Source organism: Boleophthalmus pectinirostris, unplaced genomic scaffold, assembly GCF_026225935.1.
Source record: "Boleophthalmus pectinirostris isolate CB_2022bp ecotype Guang Dong unplaced genomic scaffold, ASM2622593v1 HiC_scaffold_2, whole genome shotgun sequence".
Taxonomy (NCBI): Eukaryota; Metazoa; Chordata; class Actinopteri; order Gobiiformes; family Gobiidae; genus Boleophthalmus; species Boleophthalmus pectinirostris.
The window spans coordinates 31,929,545-31,950,677 of NW_026571152.1; the positions used below are offsets into that span (position 1 = coordinate 31,929,545).

A 21,133-nucleotide genomic window follows, 5' to 3' on the forward strand; every position below is an offset into this window, starting at 1 on the left:
AAACATGAAGGGTGCATCTCTCAACTTCAGCTGTAGATTTTGTGGGAGGGTCTAAGGACTTTCTCTACTTTGTACCCGAGTTGGGACATACCATCATTTGTTACCAGGAGCTAAAAAACAAAACACAGGACTGAAAAACAATGAATTTACTAAAGATGACCAATGAGCTCATTCTTTTTACTGAAATAAACAAACCTGATTGCACTGCTTTATCTTGAGTTTTTCCTTTCAGACACAGGTTAAGAAGTTGTGACCAGACTGCAAATCCTACACAGAGAATTTCAGTTTGTATTAATCAGGCAACAGTTTTATAGAGAAATCCCGCCGTCTTTATGTGTATATGAATAGTTGAACTCTCACTTTGGCCCAGTATCTCCTGTTAGAAACGATTGTGGCTGATCTCATTGATGTGACTCTGAGGCACTGAGGCGGCACCTGCCACTAAGCTGCAGTCACAGACAGTTAACCTCAAAGTCTGGAAGTGTTTGTGGAGCACCCAAGCTTTACAAATTCTCCCACTGTCTCCCTTTGTTAGAGTGAAGCAACATAACAGTCACTGCAAAACCAACCGAGCTCACTCTCTGGCCTGAAGGTAAGCAAACAGAACATTTCAAACATCCATTTTAATGTTTTGTGTAGATGAAACGGTGTCAGTGGCGTCAAATGTAGATTGTATTGGACTCAGAAGCTTATGAGGCTGTAACTGTCAGTGCTATAGTAGTTTTGAACACAGCGGTGGGTAGAATAATAATGATAAAACAAATGTAAAAGGATATGGAATGCAAATACTAATCCAGTCAAATTGCATTAAATCATAGTTTTTGCTTTTTTAATGTTTAGTAGCGAAGAAACTGAGTGACATATATGTTATTTGCCATTTTTTCACTGGTGTAGGTTTGCATTTTTGCCTTCTTATCTATAAAGATGTTACTGCTTTGCCTGTAAAGTTCCACAGTATGGCATTCATCGTTTTTAAATTGCCTCAGTTGTATTATGGATGTTATATCTGCGCAAAAGTACCTTGAAAAACACACACTTTTATTGTGAGTGTGGTTTCCTCTTCTCATCATCAGTTTGACAGGTTTAATGACATATTGTGGAACATTCCCGGCAAAGCAATAATATCTCCCCAGAGACAAAGCAGATGGTGGACCCTCTTTCAGAAAAGCTGCACTCTTTTTAAACAGGTTTTCACTGTACACTGTATTTTAGAGGAGTTTATGGAGTAACATACATGCTAAAGCTGTTAGAAAGTTTTTTTGTTTTTTTTATTTGTCATTACATTCCTGTATATTAAGCAGTCCGAGTTTGTGCACTATTTACTGCCAGCTTGATAAAACTCTACACCAGGTGTCTCCAACCTTCTTCTTTCTTTGAGCTACTTTTTGAAAAATAAAAATGCCAGAGAGCTACTAACTTTAGTGGTCGCCAGAAATGTAGTAAATATAAGAGCCATGGTGCGCCGAAGATGAGGTACATTTAGATTTCTATAAAACATAACCCATTATCCAATTCTCAGAACACAAAATTATACATTTACAAAGGAAATAGGCATTTAATCAAATTTTAGTTATTCAATGCAATATGTATAATCCCAAAATCCCTTGGCATGCTATTTGGAAGGGGGTGGAGAGCTACTGGTTACTCCTGAGACCCCAGCTCTAGACAAATATATTAAAATAAAAGTAAATCAAATATTTATTGGGGTTAATTTAAGTTTTGCTTATATTACTCTATAAACACCATTAACTGTCTGTGCAAAATGAGATATAGTTTATTAGATTATAGACAATGTAATGAGGTATTAGGCAAATTTTAAAAGTAGAAAGAGAGATAGAGAGATGATAAATACATAGTCATACATACATCAGAGCTCCCCACCCTGTAGCTCGGGAGTTACCAGCGGCTCTCCACCCCTTTCCATGTAGCTCACCAAGGGATTTCGGAATTATACTGTACATATTGCATTGAATAACTAAAATTTGATTTATTAAATGCCTATTTTCTTTGTAAATGTATAATTATGATGCCTAATTTTGGGCACTGATAATTGGATAATGGGTTATGTTTTATAGAAATCTAACTGTACCTCATCTTAGGCGCACCGTGCCTCTTATATTTACTAAATTTCTGGCAACTGCTAAAATTAGTAGCTCTCTGGCATTTTCATTTTACAAAAAGTAGCTCACAGGATGAAAACGTTGACCCCTGACATATATACATGCTTACATAGTTACATAGATGCATAGATACGCAGATATTTTATTTGTCACATACAAAGTTAAAAATACAGTACAGTCTAAGTGTCTTGGTCCTCCCTTGGGACCCACCCCCCTTTGTGGTAGATTTTTGCTCTGTTCTGAAACCGCCACGATGCCAAGAGGCAAACTCCAGCTTCACATTATGTCGAATGTTTTTCTTTTGCTGTGATCATAACAGGAAGTCAACATTTTAAAGGTCCTCTTGAAAACAATTGACAGCTGACTGACAAGTGTTGTTTTGTTGCAGGCACCTGGCGTACTATGACTCTGCAACCATTAACTCCAGTCAACTGTGCAGGCTTATTACAACCGGGATGCTCTCTGCTCCAGCTGGATGGAGAAGTGCTTCTGTTTGGCCAAAAAGGCTGGCCCAAACGCTCATGTCCTACGGGAATATTCAGCGTACGGTGTAAAAAAGAACAGATGAAGTTAAGACCAATTGCGTTCTCAAACGATTCTTGCTATCTACCTCCGTTACGCTGCCCAGCTGTCTGCCGCCTTGACCCTTACGACGGTTTACCTGAAAGTTACCTCATCCACGGCGGTCGTACCCCGAACAATGAGATCTCTTCGAGTTTGTACGTGCTGACCATAGATAGTCGTGGGTGCAATCGTAAACTGACGTTGAAATGCAAGGAAAAGGAACTGGTGGGGGAAGTTCCAAGCGCGAGGTACGGACATAGTCTTAATGTAGTTCAAAGTCGGGGAAAAACTGCTTATGTCGTTTTCGGAGGAAGGTCGTATATGTCCGGAGCTGAACGCACCACGGAAAACTGGAACAGCGTTGTCGACTGTCCACCCCAAGTTTTCCTATTTGAGCTGGAATTTGGTTGCGTTACTGCTCACACCGTCCCAGAATTCCACGATGGCCAGTCCTTCCATGTGTCCGTTGCGAGAGAAGACTGCGTTTACTTCATCGGCGGTCACTCCATAACTTCTGATTCGAGACCTGCTAGACTTTTTAAACTGCGTGTCGAGCTCTTGCAAGGAAGTCCGCTGATTACCGGGCAATCATTTGACACGGGAATGTCCATTTCTAGTGCAATCATCACGCGAACAGGCTCAATGCATAAGTACATTATCATCGGCGGGTACAAGTTTGATTCTCAAAAGAGCATGGAATGTACTGAAGTGTGTTTAGATGAGAAAGGAATCCATTTTGAGACTTTAGAAGCACCAAAGTGGACCCCTGATGTTACCCACAGCCGTACTTGGTTCGGTGGTAGCGCTGGGGAGGGTAAAGTTTTACTAGCTGTACCGATCGAAGGAAGAGTTAACCAAAGCGAGTCTCACTGCCTTTATAAAGTTAGTTTCGAATCGCAAGAAGAAGCGGAGGAGGGCGGACAAGACGGGACTCAAGGTTGCAGCCAAGAGTCCACAGATTTCGATGATTCTCCTCCGCTTGAAGATTCCGAGGAGCTTTATTTCGGACGAGAACCGCACGAACTGGAAGACAGCAGCGATGATGACGACGATAAGTACAATGAGGACGACGAAGAGGACGAATCTCAAACAGGATACTGGGTCAAATGCTGTCTGGGTTGTCAGATTGATCTCAACACGTGGGAGCCGTACTACTCCACCGAGCTGCATCGTCCAGCTATGATCTTCTGTTCCAGAGGAGAGGAGGGCCACTGGGTTCACGCTCAGTGTATGGAGCTGTCGGAGAGCTTGCTATTAAAGTTGTCGGAAGGTAGTAAGAAGTATTTTTGCCAGGATCACGGAGGGCTGCCGTACCAGGAAGTGACCCCTCCGCGACCCCAGAACCAGCCGTCCATCAAAAGGACCCCCATGAAAGTGAAGCTGAGGAGAACTCCGCTGACCATAAACATGTCTCCAGCCACAAAGAGCTTCTGCAAAAGACTCTTCCATGATTAATTTGATTTAATTTGAAGTAAAATTTTTAATATCAGAGTGTTTTTATTAATACCACATTTATTACGCATTTGATTGTACATCGATACTTCTACATGTATGTGTATGGTGCAATGTTTATAAGTTACCATGGTGACACAATGAATGAATTAGCAATCACAGCCAAAAAAAGGTTTAAGATTGTCTGAATAAAACATAAAAAGTGGATTTAAACAACATTTTCAAAAGCCTGTGATCAATATGAATATGAATATGGTCCTGTTTTGGTGTTTTTCTTTCAACAAAAAAGATGAGAGTGACAAACTGAAAAGCTGTTGGCTAATGCTTATAAAAAATAATAAATATAAAAAAATAAATAAAATAAAATATGATAAAATATAATAAAATAAATAAATAAATAAATAAATAATAAATATAAATTAAATTAAATTAAATTAAACAAAATTAAACAAAACAACATTTCAGGAGCCTGTGAACAATACCAGTGTTCATGGTCATGTTTTGGTGTTTTACTTTCAACAAAAAAGATGACAAACTGAAAAGTTTTTGACTAATGCTTATAGCTTGTGACTGTAATTTGTGAAATGTTAAGATTGTGACTGTGGTTGAGTTTTACAAATATTAAAAATCAGTAAGTTTTATTGTATATTTTTCACAGTGTGTTTACATATAAATAAAGTTTTCTTGAAGACAGTATTGTGGAGTTTTCATATTTTGGTGCAGGTTTCCAGTAATGCCAATCAAATAAATAAATATGTGTAAAAATAAGCGTTTTACAAAAGAATAAAGCTTTCTTGAAGATAATAACTGCTTTGGATACTGATTTTTGCCATCATACACAGCAAAAACCTCAAAAGTTTAGATGCACATTCTCATTCATAGCTTTTCAGATATTCACAGAAGTTATCAAATATATGATACAAGATGTTTAGAATTATGTAGCAAATGAAAAATAATATAATTCAGCTTTTTTATATGTTTTATATCAAATCCACTTTTTGTTTTGTTGACAGTGCTGCAAAACCTTGACCTTTTGTTTTTGACTTGCCCTGTATGTTGCTGTTACTATTCTTTACACATTTTTATAAAGTTAGAAAGTCTGATCATTTATTCCTTATCTTTTAGTCAAAGATAATAAATACAGACAACATTATCAAAGTGTTTATCCTTTATTTCCTTTATTTGTATTCGATATGATATCACATAAGAACACACACTGCATAATCACATCAGATGAAACACAAATTAAATCAACAGCACTGTTATTTACCGACGAGACATCTCCCGCATCACTTCCACTTTGTCATCTTTAATTCAACAAAAACGCTTTTAATGTAACACGTTTTAGAAATTGCACTTGTACCGTGCGGGGGGAAATAAATGATAGAAAACTGTGAAAAGTCTCGGTCTATCATTGTGAAAATAAAATGTTTTTTCCTCCACAAAACAAAACTGCTATTAAGTGTGATGTGGCAACACAAAATGAAGCAATAGACGATAGAAAGTGAACAAGTGAGTCATCCATCAATATTCAACAGCTAAATACAAAAGTTGCTGCAATACCAAACATGCAGTTATTATGGGGAGGGATTTCACACAAAAAATATACTTCTCTGCTGTCATGTGTGTTAAATTATGACAGTACCATAAAATAAACATTCCATCAAATACTGAATGCAAAATTGCCTGTCACCATTGGAAATAGCGAGGGCAGAAGCAAAGACAATGCAATCAATCAATCAATTCAGTTGAAATCAAGTCTTTGGAGCTTCTGCCCATCCCTTTTCCTGTCAGGCATCCCAAGAAAGAAATCAAACAAGCCAGGTTAGCAGGAGCCATAGTCACTGCGTGCATTTACATGCGCATGAGTATTCCAGTTATGAGTCTTATTCCGGTGATGACAGTCTTTTGAAAATGGCGTTTACACTGAAAAACTCAAATCTAGCCAAGTTAAGATGACTTGAATTAAAGGTCCTATATTACACAACATTGACTAATTGACTCTTGTGAGCTTTAATCCATGTGATAATGTTATCTCATCAAAAACAAACCTGGAGTTGTGTTTAGTTTCATTCACATTTTTGAGTAATCCTGCATTATTAGGGCCTGTTGCGGATAAAAAGGACTAAATATTTTATCGGAAGTGCCTTTCGTTTAGACAAAGTGGGGTGAAACTCAAATTCAAAGAGGCCCAAAATTAAAAACTGGGAGTCATGGGCCAAACTAAATATAGAAATATTTCAACGACTTCTGCAGATTTTCTCTTTTTTCAAGATATGCAATGTTAAACCGTTTCTTAATAAAATAAATGTTTAATAATAGTTTTTCTTAAACACTGAATCCAGAACAAGCAGAATATAATAATAACAAAATTTAGTAACACTTGAGTTTAGGAACCACATATTAATAGCTAACTAAGTGGTAATCAGTTTGCAAATTAGCTCTTACTTAGTTAATATTAATCAAACACTTATGAATGTTTATTAAGATTTCAGTGTATGCACAAAAACATCTACTGTAATCTCCACTACTTTAATGGGAAGAAAATAGTAAATGGGTTAGTATTCGCAAAATACAGCCTTAGTAAAAAATGCATTAAAAGTACTTTGTAAATACTAACAAAGATGTAATTAAGCACTTATTATGCATTTTACTGTTAACTAGCTATTAATATGTGGTCCCTAATCTAAAGTGTTACCCAAAATTTTAAATATTATTTCTATATTTCAGTAGTCCAACATTTAAAAAGCTCTCTTCCGCTTTGTGATGTCTTGTCGTGTAGTTTTCAAGTTAACAGCTACCTCTTATTGGCAATTCCTGGTCTGAAATGATCCAATTATTATTGTAGTGAAGGTGTTTGGAGTTTAAAAACACAGTGGAGCACTTCCTGTATTACCACATGGCATCACAAGGTGGAACAGAGTGTTTTCCGCTTGAGAGAAGAACTAAATATGCAGGGTTTGTGTGTTAAACTTGTGTGAATGAAACAAAACACAACTCCAGGTACGATTGCGATGAGGGGGAAACATTAAAACATAGATCAGACAGTAGCGTTATATGTGCCCTTTAAAAAGTCTTGGTAGTATTTTGTTTGCACGTGCTCACTAAGGCACCAGTGTTGAGAAATCAGGATGCTGCATTTACATGGACATTCACAAAACCTGATCATAGCCCAGAAACTCAAGCGCATAAGCACTGTAGCTATAAACTCACTCACTTTAGTTTATCACATCAACAAAAAGGTCAGTAGATGTATTGTCATTATAGAGAATAGAAATAATCCATCTTCCACAGTGCAGAACCCAAAATGAGATAAAAATTGGTTCAAAGTTACCTAACATCGCCCCTCAGGGATTCTCCGATAAAGCACTAAAGTAATCTTCTTTTGAGGGCACTCCCAAAACAAAGAACATCCAAGTCTCCGTGATTGCATTTCGTCTTGGGCTAAAATGATATATTAATACAGTGGCCGCAAATGTGCTGTGTTAAATGCAATTTCCCCTCTATGACTTACAGCGCTTTCATAAATATCCTCCTCCCATATAAATTCATAAATGTGTCAAATTGTTGCAATACAATAACCCGTGTCATATTTCACCAAAAACTCTTTTCTGCAGCTGAGAGGCGAGGAGGGAAGGATCTGAGCTGCTGAGGTCACATTATCTCAGCGAAGGACTGAGTAAAAGTGATGTATATGAGGTATGGAAATGTGTAGAGTTTATTCAATATCAATTAAGAAACTGTAAAATGCAGAGAGTTCATTTGCAAAAACAGACGAGTGGCCAACTGAAGAAAAAAAAAAAGTAAAAAGTAAGTAAGTAAAAGTAAAAAAGTAAGTAAAAGTTCAATATTTTTGTCTAGCAGTGTTTTCAAAAGTCAATAAAAATATGATTCCATTCCCTTTTGAGAAAATCCTCACACATACTGTTGTTGTTATTAATAATTTGTGTAAAACAAGGGTCTCCAACCTGTAGCTCTGGAACTATCAGTAGCTCTGCACTCCAGTCCAAGTCCAAAAGTTAAACATTGAATAATTAAAATTGGATCAATCACATCTGTTATCATAGTAAATGTCTAATATTGTGCACTAATATATTGATTTATGGTTTATGTTTTATAGTAGGGATGTAACAATAACCAAAATTTTGTATATATCGTATCATCTAAGGTCCCACAATAGTATCGTGGACCATCACAATATATCGAATTACAAGACTCTTAAATGCTTAAATTAATAGTTTTGGTGCAGCAGGTCCTTTGCTCCATTTCAGTGCAGACTACATGAAGAAATAACTTTTATAAGCCCTTTTTAAATCTTAGTGCTTTGGATTAAGTCTTGTCAAAGCATTTTAAGAGGAAAAAGTAACATATTAACAGTTTTGTTTTTGCCTCCACAAAATATCACAATAAATATCGTATCGTGAGATGCATATCGTGAAGATATTGTACCAAGAGATTACATCGTTACATCCCTAGTTTGTAGGCATCGAAATACTCTCCATCTAAAGGTAGTTATATCAGCTCTATTTCATGCAACACATAAAAGAAAAGTGAAAGGTTGGAGACCCCTGATGTAAAAGATAAAATAAAAACTGCATTTTTGTGATTTTTTTTTTTTTTTTAAACACAGATATTTGTTTTTGGAAATGAACTCTTCTAGTAACACTACTTATTTTACAGATAGCTACAATATGCTATAAAAACTTGACCTTCAAATAAAAGAAAAGTACTGTTAGTTTCGATAACAGTAAAAAAAAATGTGTTCACCTTCACATTTATTGATCTTGACATATTTAAATGTTCAAAATAAAGTAACTTTAACTAACTAACAATTAATTAAAAGTCTGTAAAATCCAGAGTCAGCTCTTCATCATCTCTAACCTCTTCTGGGTCAAAAACTGCCTGCAGAGCTTTCGCTGAGTCCTTATGTGCTTCCATGAACTTCTGTAAATACTTGGATGTGTAGAGCCAATGATGCTTCAACACATCCTCTAACTCAAACACTTTGGACTGACGCGCGTTCATTTTCCTAAACCTCCTGAACAGTTTGTTTGCAGACTCATTCCCCTCGCTGGCCCAGGCCCCTATGGACCCATCTCTCTCGATGATCTCCGGGACGTGGGCCAGGGTCTTGTGCAGGTAATTGGTTATTTTGCCGTTGTACCTATATTTGAAGGTGGAGGAGAGGAGGTCGGCGAATCTCTGGGAGTTGAAGCTGTATCGGCACAGCTGGTCGGGGCACTCCTTTGCGGGGCAGGTGGCTCTCCAGACGGGCTTCATCTGGAGATACAGCCTCATGAGCTCCCTCAAGGCCTCCCTCCGCTCCTCTGTGGGCACCAGCTCGCACACCGCCTCCACCGCTTCCTGGGTCATAAGCTTGCGGGCATAGTTCCCATTCATCCTCATTACTGGTTTGAGCCTGAGCTTCTTCCTCAGCTGTTTATCCAGGGCCGTTCTCCAGCTGCGCCGCTCCTCCCTGCTGGGGTTAACCTTCGTGTACACCTCCCCGATCTCATCCTGGAAGATTTTGTAGAACTCCGTTGCGTTTCCGATGTCACAATGCAAAGCGTCGAGAGTCGGTTGGGTCTCCATGAACGGCTTAGCGGAAACTCCTTTGACCCTGTCTCGAAGCTCATCTACAGACTCAGAGTAAGGATTTTTGCGCCACATTTCGTAGCGCTCCAGGTTTTCATCATGGCTCCGTGTGACGGAGTGCAGAACCATGTTGTGAGAAGCTTCAGATCGGGTGGAGTCACAAAGCGTGCAGACGTAAGTAGACCCAGACGCCTCCAGCCCCTCCATCTCTCTGACCATCTTCTCGTCGTAACCGGTCCCTCTGAAGTGAAAGCGGAATGACCGAGCCAGCCCGCCGATGGATAAGATGAGCCTGCTTTCTTTCATGGCGTTGCGTTCAGCCACTATAGGCCCCAAGACCGCCGTGAGAGTCTCGTGGTCAGATTCATCTACAAACATGAGGCAGAGCGGCTTGCAGGAGAGCTCAGAGTTCGGTTTGGGTTCAGTGAAGATGGTCACCTCCCCCCCTTGTCAGCTTTCACCAAAGTCACTGACATAATAGTGAAGGAGAACCGAACTGCTTTCTCCGGAACGGCAGGCCCTCCTCCGTGCTTTTCGCTGACATCGCCCATCCCGTCACACGACTCCTTGATCATAACACTGAAGCCCGAGGTGCACACGCTGTCATCCAGTCCACTGTCTCTCAACCCCTCCATAATGTCCTCCTCGAGATCTTTGAGCGCGGACACCAACGCCACATCATACCGAAAACGCCGTGTGATGGTGTCAGCCGGGGCATCATCCAGAGAAGACATCCACCCGGAGAGACCGTTAATAATCCCGACGTTGCAGCTCGGGGAGACGTTTTTGAGAGCTGGCTGCCACTCAAAGTCGTGGAAGCCGGGCAGGAGCTCTTTCTCTGCCGCTCGGAGGGAGTGCAGGGGCTGGAAGATCTGGCGCCCGCTTGTGGCTTTGACGGTGCGGTACATTTTGTGGTACTGGCTGCAGCTGAGGAAAGTGTTCACGCGGATGGCCAAGCACACGGCGGGATGCAGACTGAAGCCTCGGCCTGTGAAGAAAGAAATGAAAAAGTTAGACATGAATATATTAAAGCTGCACTGTGTAGCTTTTCTGGTGGACGGGTCTGCCAGCTGCTTGTCTCCATGGAGATGATATTGCATTGTCTGGAAAGTGCCAGCATGACATTAAACTTATCTATCTTCCATTTACTAAATAACATGGGTTTTTAATCGACCTAAAACCTGTGAGTGGGCTTGCTTCTCCACAAATCTGACATGTAACTTGTCCCTGTGGCGTCACCTGCTGTCTCCATAGAGATAAATAAGTGTAATGTCATACTGTGTAACATTCCAGGCAACATATCCGCGGAAAGAAGCAGCTGACAGACCCTCCACCGGAAAAGTTATACAGTGCACCTTTAAGAATCTAAATTAAATACCAAAAGAAATCGTTGAAGAGACATTTGGAGAATTATTCAACACACTTGTGCTTTGAAAAAATTCAAGGCATCCTCAATTTCTTTTTTTTAAATCACACATCTGGAGTCATTTACTTTTGAGGAAGAGGAATTTTCAGATTTTTGCCCCCTGGTGTGAATATATTATCGGAATTCTCTGATTACAAAATCCAATATTTCCTAATTTCACAATGTTATAAGGGGATAGGGGGGTGAAACGGTGATGCTGGCAAAAGTGATGTATTGGCTAGAGATGAAAACAGACAGCAGCTGGCTTCTATTCCCCAGAGAGGGCCATGCCGCTGTCTGTGTAATTTGCAGATACAAGCACGGCTGATGTTGTTTTGATTCTAACAGGCCCTTCACTAGAGTTGTTATTGTGCATTAAAGGGAGTGTGAGAAAGGGAGAGTGACAGACAGGCAGCAAGACAGCCACACTGGGTAGAAAGAGGAGGGAGGGAGGAGACGGGAGGCAGAGGGAGGGAGGAGGGGGAAGCCAGTGGCACTTCAAAAGACAAGCATGGACAACAATGAAACTCTTTTCAATCCAAAATCTTAGAAAACTTTCTCATCCCCTTGAAGAACTTTTTCAGCTCTTTGTTATTTATGAGTCAAGCAGATTCCATTTAAAATAACTAGCAAATAATATTCATGTTTTCTTGTGAATGTGTCAGACATCTTGGCAGAGTCATTAAACAAAGGGCTGGTAATATCGCCTTACCTTGCATCAAGGCCTCCAGCTCGTCAGCCTGTCTGTGCTCATTTCCAGAACGCAGAGCCAGCAGGAACAGAGTCAGACACACAGCCTTCACATCTCCTCCTTCCTCTTTCTCCGCGAATGCCTTTACTTGGTTCTTCAGCTCCTTCAGCCGGTGCTTCTGTGCGCGTCGTGTTAGTGATAGCAGGTGTTGACGAGGTCTTCCCCCCTTATTGATTAGCAGGTAGTCCACTTCTGAGAGCTTCTCCTTCTGCTCTCCCAGATCGTGACCCAGACAATGTGTTTTAAATGAGTCCAGCCTCACATGCTCGCTGCAGCCTCGCGGGCACAGCAGAGGAAGAGAATGTAGAGCTGATAAGAAGTAGTTGGCAGGCGGGGAGAGGTCATCTGAGGTACAGGATGAGTTGCAGGCCGGGCAGCGGGATCCCAGCGCGTGAGTGTATTTGGTGATACAGCTGCGACAGAAGAGGTGCCCGCAGGGAGACTGGACCGGGTCAGAGAGCAGGTGGTCACACACAGAGCAGGTGAAAGCAAAAAGGAAGTCGACTGGAAGGCCCCCAGAGACCAGCTGGGCGCTCAGGTGCTCCTTCTGACATTGGGTGATATTCTGCACCCACTGCTCCCTCTGGACACTGGCTTTTTTACAGTCCCGAGGCGCTGAGCTGTGGTTACTTTGGCCAAACGGTTTCAGAAGTCGCCTCTCACCAATTACAATGCTGTCACTGTACTCCCACCTGGTCCGTTTGGGCAAGCTGTGAGCCCGGGGGAGCGCTGTCCTCCTCTTCCTTCCAGTCCGTTGGAACGAAGGCTTCCTAGGGGAACAGAGGCTGCAGTGGGAGGAGTGAGGCTTCCACTCTGGGACTCTGGTCCGGGAAAAGCTGCAAAAACCTCCTCCTCGCATCACTACCATCCAGCAGCGGTGGCAGAAAGACAGAGGATGCACCGATTCAATGTCCTCTGTCACGTCCACTTTAAAGACTTTGTGAATGACCTCTGGCCAGGTGGTGAACCGGCAGCCCATTTTACGGAGCGTAGTTTTGCTCACATTATCCAGATCACCGTGAACATCATGTTCTGGCCCTTTGACTTTCCTCAGACCTGTCCCACAAAGACGACACAGGCATCTACAAAATAAAAAATAAACAAAAAACACTAACGTAAGATTTAATATTACTATCATCCGCCACAATTCCACTTAACGTTTCTTGATTTTGTTAACCACACTTTATCTTTGCAAAATCCAATTTAAAGTCTATTCATAAATGCATTGAAACTTATTGGTATTTTGACAGCAGTTAAAATCTTGAAATTGTTATATTTATGGGAGGAAAATACACTCGAGGCCAATTACCCATTACCCAACTATAACATTACAGCTAATAAGTGTTAATTATGGAAATCACATATTTGACTTGCTAAATTATTGCTCCTCCTTTCCACTTCTCGAATTGACACTGGGGAATGTATTTAATAGACTTTAATACTTATTCCAACAAAACAAATGAATTGCCATGCTTAAAATCTCATTCAGTTTCATTTCATTTGTGTGATTTAAGTCACTTTATAATTGGCACTGTGTAACTGTTTGGTTGGGGGTCGCTCACCTTCTGTTGTTTCTATGGATATGTCATTTCTCTTCTTAAAATTTTTATTCTTTCCAAGCTCCTAAAGATTTCTGACCGTAAAATATTATACACTGGTCGTTTTATTTAGAACATTCAACAATTTACTACCAAGTAATCTACAAAGTTGTTCAAAATGATAGAGAGAACTTATAATTTTAGAAGATATGGAAATTTCAAATTGCCCAATGTTCGAAGTACCCGTATAAGTTTCTGTGTGTCTATATGTGGTGTAAAACTTTGGAACAGCCTGGATACACATCTCAAGCAATGCCAAAATATCCATAAATTCAAGTTGTTATAGAAACATATGGTCTGGTGGAGAGTGGGTCTTAATATTAGAATAATACTGCCTTCTGTAGCGCTAGTTTTACGCTTGAAGTTTCCTTAACATTGCTGGTATGTGCTGTCCGTTACCATTGTTGGTGTCTTTAATTTACCTAAGCATTGTTAGTATCCTTATGTATTATTGCAATACAGTTATGTTACCAAACTATAACAGTGACTTTTTGTCTGCACTTGGAAATAGTTCATATTGCTTAATGTGAAATGTCAGAAAAATGCGAAAGAAAGCTCTTTGTGTTTGATTAGAAGAAGGGGGTGGTATTAAACATGTTTTCTTCTTCCCACTCCTTTTTGAGCCTTTTTTTAAATTATTTTTTGTTGTTGTTATTTCTGCTATGATTTCATTAATGTTATATATTCTATTGTAAAAGAATGTACATTTCTTACTTACCCAAAATAAATACATACATACATTAAAAATGTTCTGGCCTTAAACAGCTTTACTTTACACTTATGAAATTACAGATGGTTTTATTGGTTAAAAATACCAGTACTCCAGTAAAGCCATACTATGAAATTCCACAAAAAGCAATAATATCTCCGTGAAGATAAGCATTTGATGGACCCTCAGTCAGCAAAGTTACACAATGCACCTTTAAATTGTCCCTGATAACAGTGTTTTGCATTGAGCACTATGATTACCTGAGGTGGTCCATGTGGATGTCCATCTCCTGCAGTTTCCGATCCACCCTCTGGCCAGGCCCCTCCACATTCTCCTTACTCTTCCCCCCGAGGCACAGTCTCATAACACTCCCCGGGCTCAAACCATTGTCTAAATTTGGAGTTACACTCAAAGAGCCCCCTGATGCCTCCTCTTTATCAGTCTGCGTCTCCACGGGCAGCGGGGCTTTCTCCATGGACCTCACCCTAAACAGTTTGAGCTTCCACTGAGAATACTTGGACTGGGGATGGGACAGCTCATCCGGCACGGAGGATCTGGGACCACCTGTCTCGTATTCCCAGTCCGCCATCTTGGAGACCGAGTATTTGCTCCTGTAATAGAGAGAAAGAGAAGATTTAAGGCAAAAATAATCTCCGCTCCCTCAAGGCTATTTGAGATTTCAACTCTTTAGTGCGTCCCCTGTGCGTTCTTACAGCTAAGCCCATGATACTGTTTGATTTCCAATGACTTTACACACGCTTCGAGGATGAGAGTGATTCAGGAGGAAAAGAAGCTTTCAGTTGGATGGCTGGTGGTTCGATGCCAGATACAATTAGGGCAGACATGTGTTATTGGGCAAAACAATTCATCCATGTTTATCTATGTGGACTAGAACTAGCAATCAAAGTAATGTGGGGAGTGAACTGAGGTGGATAGTATTTAGTTACAGTTTCTTGAGCAACTTTTTAAATAAATTTGCACTTCTCGTAGTAGTTTCCTATTGTGTTTAAAGTCAAGTAAAAGTTTTGGTTACTCTCCTCTGTGTGCACTGTGTAACTTTTCTGGTAGAGGGTCCACCACCTGCTTAACTTCATGTAGATGTTATTGGTTTTTTCATCAAAGTAAGGCCCGCGGGCTGACTCCGGCCCTCCAAGCCCCTTTGACCGACCCCCCAGCCCCTCTGCCCCCCACCACTGGAACTGGCCCCATGAGGCAATCCTCAAAAGTTGTCATGGCCTACTTTTTTAAGTTAGTTTTTGGCAAATAATAACACGTCTGCATCTTATATTTTGTTGATTTTTTTCAATTAAAAATGATATTTATGTGAAGTATTTATATTTAAATAATTATATGACGCATTTACATTTGCCACCGAATTTTCAGCACCTGACAAGCTCAAGGTCAAACAGTGACAGTCAATGCACGCACAGAGTACTATAGTGCAGTTAAGCACAGCAAAATGGTGAATGTTAAAGTACAAAAAGTTGACAGAGAGTGTAGAGTTTTCAAAGAACAGTGGAAGACCGATTATTTTTTTGTTCAGTTTCAGGACCGTGTCTGATATGTAAAGAAAGTGCGGCGGTTTTCAAAAAATATAATCTGCTTCGTTACAATTCTGTTTTACGGCCGACCTGACCCTGGCCTCCATCATGGTCAGGAGCGATAATGTGGCCACCAGAGAAAAAAGTTTGGTAACCTCTGCTCTACAGTATGGCATTTAGTTTAACTATCTCCATTGAGACAAGCAGACACGTCACCAGGCCAAGTTACAGCTCAGATCTGTGGAGAAGTGTGCATGCTCGTAGTAATATAATGCATGTTTTTCTAGTTGTTTTTTGGAGAAATAAACGCCTCTAATTGAATAAATATAGATATATATTTGTAATGCCATACACCAAAAAAGTTACACAATGCATTATTGAGTACAGTTTTTGGCTCCTCTACCCACACCTGTTAGTGAATGTATATATAGTGATGTAAACCACTTTGAGTATCCTGAAAGGTTTACAAATCTGAATGCATTAGTGTTCTTTTCTCAAAAATCAAACAGGCATTGCACAAAAATCTCCAGTTTTCTCATCACTCAGAGAACCACTGAGACTTTCGTGCTGCTCTGGGTTTGCTAAATAAGACCCCTATCCCTGTAAAGCTGTCAGTCATTTATATTAGTCATTTTCTTGGCGCCGGTGAGAATTGGAGCCCAGAGAATGAAGACATACAAGAATTTCATAATGCCTCTGTATTGACCCAAAGAAAACATCGCAGCGAGTAAGAGTCACTGTGAATTATTTTAAACTCCAACCGATTTTTATTTAGGAGTCATTTTTCAACCAACAAGTACCCTGACGTGGAGGGCTGAGATCAATGATAGCGTCAAGGCAGAACTTTTTCATCTCCTCCATCTAACTTCCATTATCTGCTCAGACAGTAAAGCACGGTACATTATAACAAAGATCGCTGTTATATCTTTTGTCAAGGATTTTTATTGTAAACCAGCAGAGAAAAATGTGAAATCCTACACTGTACATGAAGTCGGTTCAATGAGTACAACAATTAATGGTGTTAAGAAAGCTGCCAAGTTTTTCACAAAGGTACATCACTTAATATTATAGAGGAGAACCACAAATATATTAGTTTAATTCTCATGTCAGTCCTTGAAAATTACTTTAAAGGGTCCATAATAGGCTAAATTTTGATGTTGTAATGTCGTTTCCTCATCACAAACATACCTGGAGTTGTGTTTTGTTTCATCCACATATTTAACACATAAATCCCACATCTTTTTTCGTCTCCGAAACTGAAAACACTTTGTCCCACCTTGTGATGATAATACAGGAAGTGCTCTTTACACCTTCACTAGAATAATTTTGGTACTTTTAGCCCCGGAATTGCCAATTTCTACTTAACAAAAAGTAAAAGGTAGCCATTAACTTGAAACTGCTTCATGACATGACAAGGTGGAGATATAGACAGACTAAAAAATAAAAGATGACTCAAACATGTGTGAATGAAACAAAACACAACTCCAGGTTTGTTTGTGCGAAGGTAACAACATTCTAACATGGCTTCAAGCACACAAGAGTCAATTTTGGATCATATAGGACCTTTTAAGATGCACCGTGTAACTTTTCTCACAGAGAATCGACAACCACGGTTATTTAGTCTACGTTTATATAATAATGGTTTAAAAAGAAGAGGCATAAGTGGCATAGCGTCTTCACTTTTTATTCCACGTTTAGACGAGTGTTTTCAGGAGGAAATCTGCATGCATACGGTGCCGCAAAAGTGTGTGGAATTGCCAGGTTTCTGTGTACTGTATGTATGTGAGGTAAACCTTTACGTGACGTGAGCAGATCTGACCATAGTTTTGCGTCACGGGCAGTATAGACAGAAACACTACGGCGGAGAGTATTCAGCTTTTCCACTCTGGAGGGTGGTTTCAGATTTTTGCGTTTTTAAGCCCCAAAACTCTGTTACCGTCTAAACGAAAGGCACTTCTGATAAAATATTTTGTCATTTTAACTGTACTATCACCATGAAGACAAGCATGTGACACCACCAGCCCAAGTTACAGGTTAGATCTATGGAGAGGCAGGCCCACTCACACTTAAAAAAAAGTCAGTCAATCACATCATAGGTTTCAAGGTATTTTTAGCAACAAATACTGATGATTTAATACTTGAATTTGTTATGTGTGGATAAATGCACATAGACAACCTAGAGGAAGTGTTTTGCCGATGGACACAATGGCAGTATTGCTGATAAGAGTGATGCGACCACCAAAATTTTCATTAGTTAACATCTGTTTCAACCACTGAACCACTCCTGCTTTCTTTGTATGTATTTATCTTTCACTAAATTAGACAACGAAGCACATACATAAATTATAAGTATAATTCTTGTCAAATCTTACCAAGGCACAAACACTCCCACCGAAGCTCCCGTCTCTCCATCTTTCTTACTCTAAAACGTCAAAAATCCGAGTCGTCTACATTTCCTCGCAGCGTCTTTACCCCTGAAGTTCCCTTTAAAACTAACAGCTGAGCCAGAATGCGTGCGTGTCATCTGTTTTTTCTTACCTTGTTTTTGTATCTCAGCTGGCTTCACCTCCCCCGGGGACCTCTCTCTGCATGGGAGCACAAGGGAAGCCCAAGAGCCAGAAAGGGCCCCACATGCACCGGCATAGAAGCTAGACAAACGGGAGCAGGCACAGTTGCGGTGTTGGCTGTGGAGATGTTGATCCATAACTGTAGGATCGTCTGTATTTATACCCTACCGCCAATGGGATCAACAGTCAACCCCAGCCACCTGATGGAGGCAGCTGATTTGCAGGGAAAACAAGGTCAAACCATAACAGTTGTAGACACTTGTGTATGTATCCAAGCCATTACATAGAAAAAAACAAAACAAAACAGTGAACAACAGAACTCCTCAGCTGGAGACTCTTTTATCTCTCCTCTCTCAGATCCATCTGCAGGCCGACCTCATCCAGGTGGCTCACCCGGCTCAAGTGCAGTTAGAAATACTGACGAGACTGCAATACAAACTCTGCTCAAAGTACTGTTTCTAATGCAATGCTGCAAAACTAAACATTCAGGGTAATTTTTTTGAGTATCAGAAGAGGATAATATGAATTACACTTATTTTTTATTATGTTAGTTTGGTCCTCTAATCTTCCTGAACATGTTAGATAGGCCTCTGCTTTGACTCTGTTTAGCTGCATATGACTGAAAGGTTTTTTTATTTTTCATTCTGCACTCTTCTCTCAAATTTAATGTCTCTCTCTCTCTCTTTACTCTCTTTAATTTTATGATGATTATTTATTTTTTATTCATTTTTATTGTGATTTTAATGTTTTTTTTAATTCTGTAAAGCACTTTGAATTACTTTGTACATGAATTATGCTATACAAATAAACTTGCCTTGCCTTTTTTTTTTTTTTTGTTATTTATAGTATTTTTATTTATTTATTTTTAATTTTATTTTTTTATTATTTATGTATTTAATTTATTATTTTATTTTATTAATTTTTTTCACTGGTTTTAGTGTTTTGGGACTGGCAAAATTAAAACTGAGCATTTATACTTTTTCTGTTTTGTTTTGGTTTGTTTATTTGTTTGTTTGTTTTTCAGCACTTTGGCTACTGCCTTGTTCATGAAATGCACTGTATAAATAAAGTGGATTTAGATTTTCTGATGAACTTGCCAGCACTTTGGTCTTTTGTACCTGATGAATATTATTTTGGAGTAACAGTAGTTTTTGAAACACTCTATACCCTTTAGGAGCAACTCATAAAACATTTAAATTAATTAAATTTGTATTTATATTAATACACTATCTGTCTCGTAATTATATTTTTTGTCACTTTGTTATTTTTTTAACTATTGATACTTGGCAGCTGATTTCATAAACATTCTCTGGAGGTGTGACGCTAATTAGAGGCTCTGCTCTGTCTAAGACTTTGATTTGAGCTTTATTTCAGTGCAATCTAACAAGAAAGCACCAATCTGTAGCTGGAAGTACATCAGGTGAGATGATATGTGCTCTTCAAAAAAGTCTCTCATGCATAAAATTACAGTCACAAGCTATTTCAGTTTTTCAGTTGGTCCCTTTCTCCTTTTTATTGAAAATTAAACACCTAAACATGTCCATGAACACTCGTACTGATCACAAGCTCTTAAAACATCTTAAAACATTTTTGACTGTGTTTGCTAATGTATGCATTTTGTCTCTATGGTAACTTCTGAACATCCCACCATAGAGATACACGTACAACACCCCCAGCATGACGTCCACTCCACATGCAGCTATATGGTGCACGCTCCATATGATCCCATGTGTGTCTATTTCTGTGTCAGACAATCAGACAGTTGCTCCATTAATTGTTAGATAATTACACTGGATTTATTTTGAGTCATGCCGTGGCTTTTTCTAGTCTGATATGTGTCATGTGATCAGTGTTAACAGTGACATGTATCCCTCGGTGACATGTTTTACTCATGCACTAAGACTAAGTAAATATTACTGCTAACTAACCAGTCTAAACAACCTGTATCACCAGTTAGTGAGCACAATACACAATATTTATAGGTATTATATGACGCAGAATTGAGCTTTTAGCCACTGTATAATGTTGTTACCTCATCAGAAACAGAGCACTGCGTTTGTCTCTGCATCAACAAAGCTCAAAATGCTCTGTTCCACCTTGTGATGTTATGAAGACATCAAAGACTTCACGTTTACAGCTCCCGTTTACTTTTCGTTCAGTAGAGACTGGCAATTGACTGGACTGAAACTATCCAGCTGATTTTAATGAAGGTGAATGATGTGTAATCTCTCTCTCTTTTTTAATTGTTTTATGATGATTATTTATGTTTTGATTTGTTAGTATTGTGATTTTAATGTATTTATTTTTTCTGCAAAGCACTTTGAATTACTTTGTGTACGAATCGTGCTATACAAATAAACTTTCAAGGGACAGTCCAACATTTTGGACACAGGACCTTATTTCCTAGTGAGCCAGAGTGTTGGAGACGTGTGGAGACACTTTTTAAAATATTCCATCCAGTTCTTGTATTTGCAGAGGTCGCTGGTGCTAAGCTAGTGCATGTCAATGGCCATAGTTAGCCTGCCACTAAAAACAGTCTTACCCACTCCACAAAACACCTGAAGCAAATCTATTATTATGTCAGATTATCGATGTGAATGTCTCTATTGACAGAATAATGTTTGAAATAAAACTGACCTTGCATCGCATGAATCGTCACATGTTGAGGGACTATTTTCTCATATATCAGTCCGCCACTGCCAAGCTTTCTATCAGGAAGTACAACTCGCTGCTGCTCTGACATAAATCTTTCAAATGTAAGGTAGGTTGAACTTCTAAAATTATTCTATCAACACAGACATTCACATCAACAGTTTGGCGTAATAATAGAT

General features: G+C 39.4%; 2 protein-coding genes across 2 annotated transcripts; one reads left to right on the plus strand and one right to left on the minus strand.

Annotated features, from left to right (window-relative positions):
* The first annotated feature begins 209 nt into the window (after positions 1-209).
* rag2 (recombination activating gene 2) lies at positions 210-4,968 on the plus strand. Its single transcript, XM_020931128.2, has 2 exons — positions 210-592; positions 2,509-4,968. Exon 2 carries the CDS (start codon positions 2,523-2,525, stop codon positions 4,137-4,139), a length of 1,617 nt encoding a protein of 538 aa, XP_020786787.1. The 5' UTR covers positions 210-592; positions 2,509-2,522; the 3' UTR covers positions 4,140-4,968.
* Positions 4,969-5,360: 392 nt separating this feature from the next.
* rag1 (recombination activating 1) lies at positions 5,361-18,413 on the minus strand. The gene is given in 5 exon segments (XM_020931148.2): positions 5,361-10,177; positions 10,180-10,719; positions 11,849-12,969; positions 14,455-14,805; positions 18,274-18,413. Coding segments are annotated over 4 exon segments (3,195 nt in total). The 5' UTR covers positions 14,784-14,805; positions 18,274-18,413; the 3' UTR covers positions 5,361-8,972.
* Positions 18,414-21,133: the final 2,720 nt, after the last annotated feature.